Raw genomic sequence first — 13041 nt, 5'->3', positions numbered from 1 at the left:
TTGCATGAAAATTGCAGGTTGATTGGAAGATGCTTGCTTGCAGGGAAGGAAGTGCATATTGCTGAAGGTTCTGATAAACATTTGCATTCACCCTGCCATGTATCTGAATAAAAGGCCCAACTCCTGCTGCAGAAAACATCCCCCAAACCATGACACTTCCTACTCCACCTTTCACTGACTTTATGCACTTGGGGATCAGTTTTTCCCCAGTTTGATGCCGAACATAATGTTTCGCATCAGACCCAAATAAATTAAACTTGCTCTCATCACTAAAGTGAACTTTGGACCAGTTCTCCTCAGTCCACACAACATGCTCCTCAGCAAAGGTTTGTGTAGCCTTATGATTCTTTTTGCTGATGAGAGGCTTTGTCACTGCAGAGTGCGTTTTCAGTCTAACTTCTTTTAAACGTGCCAAGACCGATCCATACCCTGTTCAGCTCTGAACAGGCAAGCATTTCCAGCTGCAGTGTTGAACCAATTCCCCATTCAGAGTCTCTGCATTATCCTGTCTTTTTGGGGGACTTGAATTAATTAGTGTCATTGTAAACCTGCAGTTTTCGAGAAATCACAGATTTGGAATGACTGGCTTCTTTTGCGGTGGCTGAAAGGGTCAACCCTTTGGCTTCCATCTGATCAACCTCCTGTTGCAGGGTTTCAGTCACAGCCCGCCATCTTGCAATCTCAGTGAAAATTAAAGAAATGTTGCCAGTTAAATAGGGTTTGTAATATAATTAAGGAAATTAGTACCAGGTGCCAAATTAACACCAATCACTTGGAGGTATCTTTTGTGATGACATTAAAGTAGCCATGGGCAGGTTAAGCTAGGATAATTTTTCTTGGATAATTGACCCAAAACAGCCTCTAGGATGTGCTGTTTCTGATGTTCTGTGACTAGAAATATCAGGACAGAACATGCCTTTATACATAATCTCAAAGCCACATAATATATGGATTGTAGTTAGAAAGCAGAAGTCTTATAGGCTGATGATACACGGGGCAACTTTTTTTGAGCAATGTTACTTGGGCACTTTCACATTGAGAATGGATAACAAATGTCTATCTGGATACTTTAGATCGGTCGTGGGCCCTGTGTCTCACCTGGTTGCCCGTTGGCGGCAACACTGCCCAAAGTTGCCGAGAAGTGTTGCTCAAAAAGTTGCACCGTGTATCATCAGCCGTAGTGTGGCCAAAAACACTGAAAGTGACATTGTGTAGGTATGTTTGTTGTTGTTTTTTAGGAGCAAATGAGAGAACAGCTTATCCACAGCAGCATGTTATTTCTGCTGCATCCAATTAACCTTCCACTAATCCAGTGGCTTGTGGAGCCAGCAGTAGATCACGGTCAAATACAGGCTATCAAAGTGTGGAAAGTCACTGTAGATGTGCATGTGAGTATCAAAGTCAGCTAAAAATAGAAGCGATAAGAGTAATAATGGTGCACACCAGTACAACTCGGATACAAAAGACCTCAGTGGATAAACGAGCATCAGCTGTGTTGAGTTTCTTGTCTGTATGGTTATGCTCATTCTTGGATGCAAGTTTGTGTTGCATGAGTTGGGGAAATATATACTGCATTGATTCCTCGGACAGTAAGATTACTGTTCAGCACATGTAACTCTGAAAGGGGAGGGAAGAATAGAGAGAGAGAGAGACAGAAAAAGACTAAGGGGATTAGACGACTTCTTTCAAAACCGTGCCCATGCCAGTCAGAGCATTTTCCGATGGAAGACTTTCATCCTCACTTTTAACTATTGGAGAATTCTCCAACAAGAGACAGATTTGATCAAAGAGCAAGTGAAGAAAAATAGTTGGGATAGTTTAGGTTTAAAAAAAACAAAAAAAATTTGAGGCTTGGGTATGTATGTTATAATCCGAAATCAAGGCTGGACTTGACTACAACTGGTTCTTGAAGAGCAGAGGATATGATATGGAAAAGGTGCATCTAAAAGATCTTTGATTTCTGGTTCCAGTGGTTTTCTTCTCTTCATACCATCAAGAACTGGTGTTTAGGATTACCGTTCATTATGTGACAGTCTCATTCTGGATCCGACGTGGTTTTTGGTTTTGTGTTCCACCTGTTGGATAGTTAAATGGTGCTAATAACTGAGAATGGTGTTGCAGGAGGTATACTTCTGGTCAAAGATCACCAACATGGCACCGGCCAAAACCGAGCGGGAGGCAGGAACAATGAAGAGTCCTCGATACAGAGCTCCACTTTTGTGGAGCCAACAGAGGACTCTTATTATGCAGATGATGAAGACCACCATCTTTATGATGATGATGATGATGATGATGACGTCTACCAAGAATTCGAGGAGTTGGACTTTTCAGAACTAGCAGATACCAAGAGCATTGTGTCAGACGATTCCTTCTACCCACCTGATGATTCGCTCAACTTTGAAAAATGTCAGATTCCTGAGAGCCCCGAGCCAGTCAGCTTCTTCAAAGCATGCTGCACTAACAACGCCATCATTGTCAAAATCATGATAAGACAAGGTGTGACAGAGGAGGAGGTACGAGAGGTGGACAAAAATAACAGAGTAAGTTTTGCTACAGTTGTGAAATGTGTATTTTCTATGCCACTAAACTGAAATGTAAAAATTATTGTTTTCCCAAACCCTGCCATTAGTCAGACAAATAGAAAGTCCCGCCCCCAAACTCACACCATTGGTTGAATCAGTGCTGTTAGTTGGGATGCTCAGTGTAGGAAGTCAAACTCTACAGCTACATATGGCTTACTTAAAGTTCTCTGCATAATATACAAAATAACATTTAAGCTTTAAATATTGTATTGATCTTTTATTATTTGCAAGAGTATAGAAGACGCACTCTAAAAAATGCTGGGTTGTTTCAACTCAACTTTGGGTCAAATATGGACTAACCCAACTTTTGGGTTAAAAATGTTATTAAAAAATTTAACCCAACAGCTGGGTTAGTCCATATTTGACCCAAAGTTGGGTGGAAACAACCCAGCATTTTTTTAGAGTGCAGGATCAAACACCAGTTGTCACTGAATATTAAGGCTCACATTCGGTTCAAAGACAACTCTGAATATATTTAATTGGTCTTAAAATGTAAAAAAAATTAATATCTAGTTAAACTAATACCTAGTTGGTCTTTGGTTTAGTACCACAGGTGCTTGAAACATTATCAGTCATAAGAATTCAACTGCAGGAATGTACTCATGCAGGAAAATCTATCATTGAGATTTCTGAATATTGGAACAACAAACATTAATTAATTTCCAGAATACATTCAATCAAACCTTGTGTTTAAATAGTACCATTCTTGACTGGCAAAAGGCCTTTCACTCCCCTTAGCTCTGAGAAGCTTACAATTATGACAATGTGGGTGATAACAGTGTCATGTTTATGCAAGGCTATTATCATATCAAAGAGTCTTTAAGCATGCATGATTCACGCAGTGCTCCTCAGGGAATGAGCTCATGCACTGAGGCTGTCTCCTTCCTCCATAAATATCGACATTGTGCTGAAGTGAGGCTGAGACTTTCATGCATACATAAATATGACTTTAAAAGCACAGTCTTAGGAAAGAAATCTGGCTTTGATGGCAACTTTAAGCAAAACATGTGCCTTCTTGACACATGATGGAACTGTGTTGAGTCTATAAATATTATATCGTAGTGATGTTTTCATTGACGACACCCACCACATAGTCAATATATGTAAATGGAATGGTCATCAAGTCCAGTAGTTTACAAGCTGCTGTCCAGGGGCCTGCAAGGTGGTGCAAAGGGGTCTGTGGAAAAGTTCAGAGAAAAAAAAAAGAAAAAAAAGAATACAGAATATAAATACAAAATAAAGAATTTCACATTATATTGTATTCCTTGTGCTTTCATGAGATTAAACACAATTCAGTAAAAAAATAAAATAAAAAGTTAAATATGTTAAAAAATATATATTTGATTTGTTTTCCCCAGTATAAATGTGACTTCATACATTAAAATATAGAGTGGCCTTTATATTTTAGGAAGAGGGTCCCTCTCAAGGGAATCATCACATTCTGTGGCATCAAAAAGTTTGAAACCCCTAGTCCAGTGTTGTTAATGTTAACTAAAACCAAAACTATTAAAAATTGTTTTTGTTAATTGAAATAAAGATGAAAAATTAATTAAATAATCACTTGAAAAAAAATTCCTTGGCAAATGCATGAAATAAGTTGAAGTACTAAAATTACTACAACTAAAACTGAAAAATTGATATTAAAGCTAAATCAAATAAAAAAAACTATAAAACAAAGCACAAAATTGCTTTCAAAATGAAAACTGAAACCATAAAAATAAAAGCTAATTCAAAGTATTAATAAATGCTATAAAATACAGCTAAAATAACACTGATAGTCTGGCTGAATTATAATACACGCACACACGATTCAAGACATTTCTAAGTCAAATATTTGTCTTGACTTGACGTCCAGTGACGTCCAGTGTTGTGACACTGATCTCCAGCTGACATCTCATGAGTCTGCACCCAGCCAGCTAAGCCCTGGAACAGATGGGAGTTTGGATTGCAGACTGAGATGCAGCCCAATCAGATCGTAATCATGCCTGAGCTTTTAAAAGGCTCATGAAGATGTCAAAATACTGCAGGGCTCTGCCTAGACAGGGATTTTTTTCTGCATGTCATATGGGGAGAAACCCTAATTTGTCCATGAAGCGCAGAACTTAAAATGTAAGCGTAATTCCACTCAAAGGAGTCTGGCTGTAGGCCATAAAAGCCTAACTTTGAATCCACCACCCATTGTCATGCTAAATTATATGTGAGAATTTAGATGACTTCCTTCCTCAATGAATCATTTGAACTCAAATTGCATTGACTACTGCTAAACGTGTCTGTCTTGCAGAAAATAATAAATGAAGCATCACCTATTGCCCCCTCCTTTGTGCCTCCGCAGTTACTGAGACCATGTCGGTATTGAAAAAGATTTGGCGCCTGGTACAAGCATTGAATTCATTAATAAACATCTTATCAGTGTTGAATGACACTCTATCTAAGACTGTATGCTTGGTCTATGACTCACTCTTAACTCAGACAGTGCAGTTTGAAAACGTAATGTTCTGAACGCAAACAGAAACAACACACGCACGGAAACAAATGGTTACTCACACGGAGACAGAAAAGGCTCTTGTTTTCCCCAAAGCAGAAGGCTCTGTGGCAGTAAAAGACATGTAGTCGTCCTTTAAGACTGTACGACCCATTTGCATGTAAATGTCTCCTAACTAACACAGGCCCTGATCATTTGTTTAATACAAATGTTATTCTACTGCCATTAGCACGGGGGAAATTATATGTGCAGCACAGTTAAACAACGCCATTAAGAACTAATATTTAATGATTCTGTTTATCAGTCTCGGGAACGATCAACCTGTTTGCAGCGCTGATAATTAAAACAGAAAAATTGGAAGGTTTTTGGTTCAAGAAACCCGCTATCTGTGGGGATGCACATCCGATAGCTTAAAGTTTTAGATTTCACCTTGAAGTTTGTATTCACCTTCACTGTTGAACTCCTGTTGATCTCGGGAAGGGGAGCTTTAGGAGGTTAGAGAGGCTTTCCTTTACAATCATCTTACGACAGCGTGGCATTTCATTTCCCTGTGAGGCTGCGTTGTGTAACCTGATACAATCCCTGTGAAGTGTCATTGGGATCTACCACTAGGTAGAAATTGCTACATCTCATATAGTAATGGCTGTTGGCCTGTAATAACCTTTATATATTTAAAAAAATAAAAAGCATTAATATTTGCAAGGGGGCCTCGGTGACTAAGAGAAGACAGACAACACGTCCTAAATTAGCTTCACATCGATTGCATTACAGCAATAATTATATTCAGTTTCTTGATATTCTGGAGTTAAGAACCATAAATGCAAGCAGACAGGCGCTCTGAGCCCAGAGGGAACTCCATACTAAATCTTAGCTAATAGTCTTTATAGGGCTTACCATCTGCCTGTAGTGCTCTATAATCACTCACAATCTGGAGACACAAGAAAACGGAACTGCTCTGTACTATTTAAGTAATGCCACTGACCTTATACATTTGTTTTTATTCCCTCATAACCCTCACTCATCTGTGCCTTTTAGATTTGCTGAATTGTTTTGAGATTTTACATATGATACTACACTCGGAGAGCGGGCCTCTCTGTGTTTGCACTGCATTTGTCTATGACTGTACAGCTGTATAGTTTGTTATGCTTGCTTGTTAGACATTGCAAAGAATATTTTTATCTTTCATTTTACTGTATTTAGATACCGCTAACTTATTAAGAGTCTAAATGACATTTTTTAATGTTAAAATACTTTCTTAAAGGGGTCATCGGATGCCCATTTTCCACAAGTTGATATGATTCTTTAGGGTCTTAATGAAAATTCTGTAACATAGTTTGGTTAAAATTTCTCGCTGGTAGTGTAAAACAACACTGTTTTTACCCTGTCAAAAACAGCTCTTTTCAGAGCAAGCTGTTTTCTTGCATGCTGCTTTAAATGCAAATGAGCTCTGCTCACTCCGCCCCTCTCTTCCGAGCTGCTCTCTGAGATGGTAAACTTTAGCCGAATTCATCGTGAAACTTGCTAACTAGCACATTATTAGGAAAGGTGATTTGAAAAGATTCATTAAAAAAACCTTACACTCACTTCTGGACGTGAAGCTGGATCACAAATGATTCGCGTGAAGATAGACGCATTGTTTGCAAAAACAAATGTAATCCACTGCGTAAATGACGACTGCTATGCTCATTATTACATCCGACAACAAAACACTTCAATCGCTTAGGAGACATTCTTGTCTACAGTACATCTGCTCCGGCGTCGAAAAACAATGGTGGCCTGATGACAGCTCACTCAGGGCGGGTCTAATGTAAGACACCAGTCCAGTCTGTGCTGAAATGCTACTGTCAATCAAACTATAGTGGGAGGGGCCGGTCTGTGTGACGTCACACAGACAGGCATCCGAGATCGGCTCGATTTGAGAAAGGAGAAATGATTTAACGAGATTTAAAAAAAAACACTGGGTGAATCTTTATCATTATAGGGTAGTTGTGCACACGCACTGCCAACACACATTTCAGTTCAAACAGCTTGTAAAAGTGCATGTGGCATCCGATGACCCCTGTAATACTTGTTATGCAAAAAACAACTATAAGTCATTAACTAGATTTTGCTCAAACATGTAAACAATGTGGCGCTTTCAAAACATTGTTTGTTTGAGTGACACACACATACTCAAACGTACACTGGTTTAACCAATGGCATGCGTTTGAAGGTGGGGTTATCTCATGTCCAACCAATGGAAAATATAACTTATGAAATAACTTATAAAACTTTAAAGACAGACCTACTGGGAGCTACAAGGTTGTTAAAGTTATATGCTTTTGTTGATGCCATCAGCCCACAATATTTCAATGTGTGTATATCTATCTATCTATCTATCTATATCTATATATATATATATACTTGTTATAGCACTTGTATATCATTGCTCTTTTGTTGATTTTGATTGCTTTCATTGTCCTCATTTGTAAGTAGCTTTGGATAAAAGCGTCTGCTAATGAAACAATTAACAACCAAATGAGAACAAAATAGCTTATAACTCTTGAATGATAACCTTTTAAAATTCCAATGGGAAAAATATGGCACACTTTAATATAGGGACCTATTCTCACTATTAACTAACTATTAACTATGACTTTTGCCTCAATAAACTCCTAATCTGCTGCTTATTAATAGTAATTAAGGTAGTTGTTAAATTTAGGTAAGGGGTACAACGAAGGGATCTAAAATATGGTCGTGCAGAATAAGGCATGTGCTTCATAAGTACTAATAAACAACCAATATGCTAGTAATAGGCAACTAGTTAATAGTGAGAATTTGTTCCTAAAGTAAAGTGTTACCAAAAATACTTCCAGAAGCAAGCCCCCTGAAAACATGGGGAGGCACTGTTGCACACTCTATGCTTTTTGCACACTAACCTATAAAATATGGAAGTATGCATATTCAAACTCGGGAGGAAAATCAATTATTTTTGCAAATTTGCACTTAGTATAAATAGACAATTTGTTCATTTTTATTTTATTTGAAAATGTATTTTAGAATGTCTCACTTCACCTGTAAAACCCATAGAAATATGCAGTAGTGACAGTAGTGACTAACTATACTTACCAGTCTAAATATGCTTCTGCATTTACTCTGAAGATCATGAGCTCATCAGCCTCATAAATAAGGCCACTCAACCCAGGTCTCTCCTACCCTCAGAGTCCCTCCAGAGATGGATGTGGAAACTCACCCTCCAACAATCCCTACCCTTAAATTAATGTTTATATAGTAGGGTTCAACCACATAAATGCCTCTGCAGTTTGCACGTTAAACACTTTCTTCAGCAGTAATGATGGACATCCAGGAAAATGACTTGAGATGACTCATATTTATCCTCTCCACTGCTCAACAGACGGGTCTGATAGTGGCATGTTACCAGGGCTACGTGGATGTGGTCATTGCACTTTCTCAGTGTCCATATGTGGATGTGAACTGGCAAGATAACGAAGGGAATACGGCTCTCATGACTGCTGCACAAGCAGGTAAGGGAAGTGATGCAATTCAGCTATCAAAGGCAATAAAATTACAATCAGCAACTCCCAGTAGATCCCCCTGGGCCTTTATTTGGCTGTTCTATGAAACAAGAGCCAGTGCATTATCCTTTATCATACTTGGGGTTAGTCGTGATGAAACAGAAGTAGCAACAAATATGTTCTTCAGTATTGGGGCATATATCCCTAAGTGAAAATTATTATTGAAAAGGAAAATAAATTAGGGCGACGTCTTGGTTCAGGCAGGAGGCAGATCTGAATGCGAGTTTGCAGTAAATTGTAAGAAAGGGACTAAATGATTGGAGATTATCATTTTGATGAAAAATTATGAGGTATAAAAAGAAAAGAAGCACATGCATAGATTAACAATTCGGAAAAATGTAAAAAAAAAGCATTATGAAAATAGAGAGGGTGAAATTTCATTTCATGCCAGCTTTAAGGATTTGAACATACCCCAAACTTAAACTTCAGCAGTGTTTGTTACAGAATCACATCAAATCATGATTGTTCAGGAGAGATATGTGATTACTTTTCAAAGGACCAAATTTAGATGTTTTCCTCAGGAACACTTAAAAGAGAGAAAAAAAAACCTATACACCGAATGAATGAAGGAACATGTATAGGGACTAGAACATTATAAACTTATAGTATTATAAACTTATTATAAAACACCCTAGCAACCCCATACAAAGATACTAAAAAAGCTTCATAGAAACGCCCTGACAACCCATTGTGGCAGTAACTTTTGCATGGGCTGGCAGTTTAAATGGTTATATCTGGTTAATACTGTTTATATTGCATCTGTATTTCTGAAGCTCAAACAGTGGATCACGGAGATCATGGGTTCGATTCTCAAAGAATGCTTGAACTCATAATATTACTTTGAATAAGTGTCTGCCAAATGCATAAATGTCCTTCTGAATTATAGGCCACAGTATGATTACCAACTACCTGCTGAACTATTTTCCCGGGCTTGACACTGACTGCAGAAACTGCCATGGCTTCACTGCGATGATGAAAGCAGCCATTCAGGGTCGAGCTGAATGCGTACGGTCTCTCATGATGACAGGTATCATCAGCTGAAAAATTCATATGGATTCCTAATTCAGTTCAAGCATACGTAATAATCTTTCATTTTGTTCCTCAATTGTGAGCATTAATTTTCCCTCACAAGACCTATTGTCTGATGTTTTTCCTTATGCAGGAGGAGACATTGAAGCAAGGGACTTTGGCCGTAAGTTGACTCCACGTGAATGGGCCCTGTTTACGGGCCGCTACGAGACCGCCAACCTGATGGCCCGACTGATGGAACAGCCATGTGCTGGACAGTTCTGTGACTCTTACCACATGGAGTGGCCTATGCTAAGCAAACTGGTGGCTCATTCAAAGGAGCCCAAGTCCTGCTGGAGAAAGTTCTCCGAGTGCATCTGTAACTTGTTTACCATCAGCATGAAGACCAACCCTTTGGATGAAGGCGTCATGGACTACATGGTGCGCATGACCACAGCTCTTGCCAGCCCGTTCATAGCCACCGCCTGCCACACCGTGTGTCCGGGCAGCCCTCCGTGTGTAGGAAAACGTCGCCCTGCTGTCCAGGACATCCTCCGTAGACAGCGTCTGGCTGAGCTGAAGAACCTTGGGCCCGAGCGCCTCAACAACTACAAGCGGCTCTTCCAGAACTCCAGGGTGCTGCTGGTGCCGAAGAAGCAGGAGCGGCGTGCCAGTCTGCAGCCGCAGTTACTGCACAGCGTTGCAATGGCCTCCACCATGGCCCTGAGGAGAAGCAGCCTACTGCCGCTTCACATGATGCGCAGGAGCAGCGTCCGTCCTGGGATGGTGGTTCCTAAAGTCATGCTGTGCAAAGCACCTCCTCCCACATACATCCCGGAGCGACCGCCACGCAGGACTTCAAAAGACTCACCACACATACAGATACCTAAATGGAAGTACAAAGTTCTAAAGGAGGAGAAGAAGAAAGCTGAACGCATGGAAAGGTTGAGACTGCCTACTGGGAGGAAAAAGTGATGTGGCTTTTGATGCCTTAGTGTTTTTAAGGAAGTTTTCCACTGTGAAGGCTTGTGGTCAGTGTGAGGGTCGGGAATACTCATCGTACACTACTCTTATAGACTGCTATGGAGTGTAGCTCCTCACTTTTATAATATTTGCTCTTACTGATATAGAATTTGTAAGTTGTAATGGTTCTAATTTATAGAAACAACTAACATATTTAATGCGTAGTTTTTTTGGTTCATTATCTCGAGCCAAGTCATACTTGAAAGTTTATGCAAACTAAATTCTATTTTTCATATTGCTCTCAAAGACTCAAAGAACTTTTAACAGGGAGTGTTATATAAAAAAGCTGCTAAAACATCAAACATAACAATGAAGGACTTTCATAACAATGAAATACTATATTTGGCCTGGACATGTTGTCTTCTCTTACCTTACCTTATCTCTTTGAAGGTTATTAATCCAGTAGGCCTATTATTGAGTCTGCATTACAAAACTTTGCTTGTTTTGTTGACATCCTAAGATATTCACACAGAGGATATTTCTTGTGTGACTTCAGATTTATTACCATATCATAGGTAAATAACGATTACTAATAACATTTGCGGTGAAACTATTTGCGCTTCAAACCTATGAATGAAAAGTAAAAATAATGTAAAAATGACCAGTTTGCAATATCAAGCACCATAACAGACTGTTTTTTTACAGTTTAAATAACTGGAACGCACAAGGCTTTGTCAGACACTTTTTTTCAATGTGAAAGTAAGCCGTTTTCTGTGAATGTGCGAGAGATCCGGTTCATTAGCCGCTGTATAACGAGAACAATAACAACGTGCAGTAAACAGTAAAACAGTTTGCACTACAAAGTGTGTTCGTAATTAAGATAATACATTAAAATAATATGGTAAGACACACCAGTTTGCAAAACAAGTTGTTTTGTACAGCTAAAAATAGCTGGAAGGGAATGACAGCGGAAGCTATACCCATAAAATTTACAAATGGGCGCGGGAGAAATAAGGTGGATAGGATTTTATACGTGTCTAGGGTGCTTTAACACTTGGTTCGATTGTCTGGTCTGAACCCGAGTTTGGCGCTGCATCCGAAAACTTAGGCAGCTGACTTGCTGCCGTATGAGGCAATGACTTTGTAGGCAGCGTTTTTGCACGAAGGTACCTCATGAAACTGATTTCGGACAGGCTTCTGAGGCAGCGTAACGGTTTAATGATCTACAACAAAATATAACAAGTTTTTGTGATAACTAAACGAATATTTAATTACTACAATACTGATTTCTTGCTAGAATTAACATAAAAAGTGCAAAAAGTTTGTCAGAAATATACATTTACACACAAACTTACCACCAACCTCAACTTTCAGACGCCATCTTTATATATTTTTTTAGCTCAACCGTCAGGGCATGGAACGCACAGGATTGTGGGATATCAAAGGCAGCAAATGATACATCTATGCTGCCTTCAAAATTCGATCAGAAGAAGGTACCTCCGGAGACAGGAATAAAGGCAGAATTTGGATTCAGACGTGCCTTCCTGCCTTGGAATGCTGCCTCCGAAGGCAGCATTTTATAGTTTTCGGACGCAGCCGGGAGCCTCCCCCACCCCAGCAGCCGTCTACCTCGTTGCTTAGTAACGACGGCGCAGGAGAAGGCGTCAAAATGTGTAGCTTTGCTCTCTCCTCTTTTTAAAACTCGGGTTCGGACCAGGCAATCGATCCAAGTTTGAACCGATCAGTCAGTTTACTCCTGTTCAAAGTGGGTGTTGAATTAGGTGTCATAATGAAACGATTCAAATGTATTCCTAAAAAGTAAACTCACTAGACGTTTTGAACCGCGCCGGTTCGTTTAGCCGGCCCTGGCCCGGTTGGAAGAGGTGGGCCAGGGCCCGGTTCGGTTGGGCTCGGGCGTGGTACGCATGCAGTGTGAGCGCTAACCGCGCCGGAGCGCCGAACAGATCCTATTTTGTGTGCGCTGCTATCATCATTACGACCGCAAACATGTTCTATTACTACTACTACACTACACTTTTCAATAAATATAATTCAATCAAGTATATTTAGGTTTATAATGGCTCTGGTTCTTACCTTATTGATGAACAGGAAATGTTTGCGAGTAAAGCTGCAAATTATTTCATTAACCTCAGCTGTCTCCGTAATAATTTTCTGATACATACAAGTGAAAATCAATGCACGGCATAAATTAATTATTAATTATTCGCAGAATATTAGCGAAAGTGGTTTTCTCCGTTATTTCATATCGGTTGGGCTCGGGCGTGGTACGCATGCAGTGTGAGCGCTAACCGCGCCGGAGCGCCGAACAGATCCTATTTTGTGTGCGCTGCTATCATCATTACGACCGCAAACATGTTCTATTACTACTACTACACTACACTTTTCAATAAATATAATTCAATCAAGTATA

General features: G+C 39.6%; 1 protein-coding gene across 1 annotated transcript; it reads left to right on the top strand.

The window, feature by feature from the left end:
- Positions 1–1476: 1476 nt before the first annotated feature.
- On the top strand, positions 1477–11075 carry ankrd33bb (ankyrin repeat domain 33Bb). Its single transcript, XM_016232057.1, has 4 exons — positions 1477–2540; positions 8459–8588; positions 9526–9666; positions 9802–11075. The coding sequence occupies exons 1-4, from the start codon at positions 2091–2093 to the stop codon at positions 10620–10622; spliced, it is 1542 nt and encodes a 513-aa protein (XP_016087543.1). The 5' UTR covers positions 1477–2090; the 3' UTR covers positions 10623–11075.
- Positions 11076–13041: the final 1966 nt, after the last annotated feature.

The sequence above is a fragment of the Sinocyclocheilus grahami genome, unplaced genomic scaffold (genome assembly GCF_001515645.1).
Source record: "Sinocyclocheilus grahami isolate Dianchi unplaced genomic scaffold, SAMN03320097.WGS_v1.1 scaffold406.1, whole genome shotgun sequence".
Lineage (NCBI taxonomy): Eukaryota > Metazoa > Chordata > Actinopteri > Cypriniformes > Cyprinidae > Sinocyclocheilus > Sinocyclocheilus grahami.
Note: the sequence above shows the minus strand (reverse complement) of the source record. Positions and strands in the feature narration are given on the sequence as shown.

What these genes read in the sequence shown, in the direction of transcription:
- ankrd33bb (XM_016232057.1), top strand. Translation starts at nt 2,091, where the DNA reads ATGGTGCTAATAACTGAGAATGGTGTTGCAGGAGGTATACTTCTGGTC. An exon ending in CATGACTGCTGCACAAGCAG is followed by an intron (nt 8,589 to 9,525) that starts GTAAGGGAAGTG and finishes TCTGAATTATAG; the next exon opens with GCCACAGTATGATTACCAAC. An exon ending in ACGGTCTCTCATGATGACAG is followed by an intron (nt 9,667 to 9,801) that starts GTATCATCAGCT and finishes TTCCTTATGCAG; the next exon opens with GAGGAGACATTGAAGCAAGG.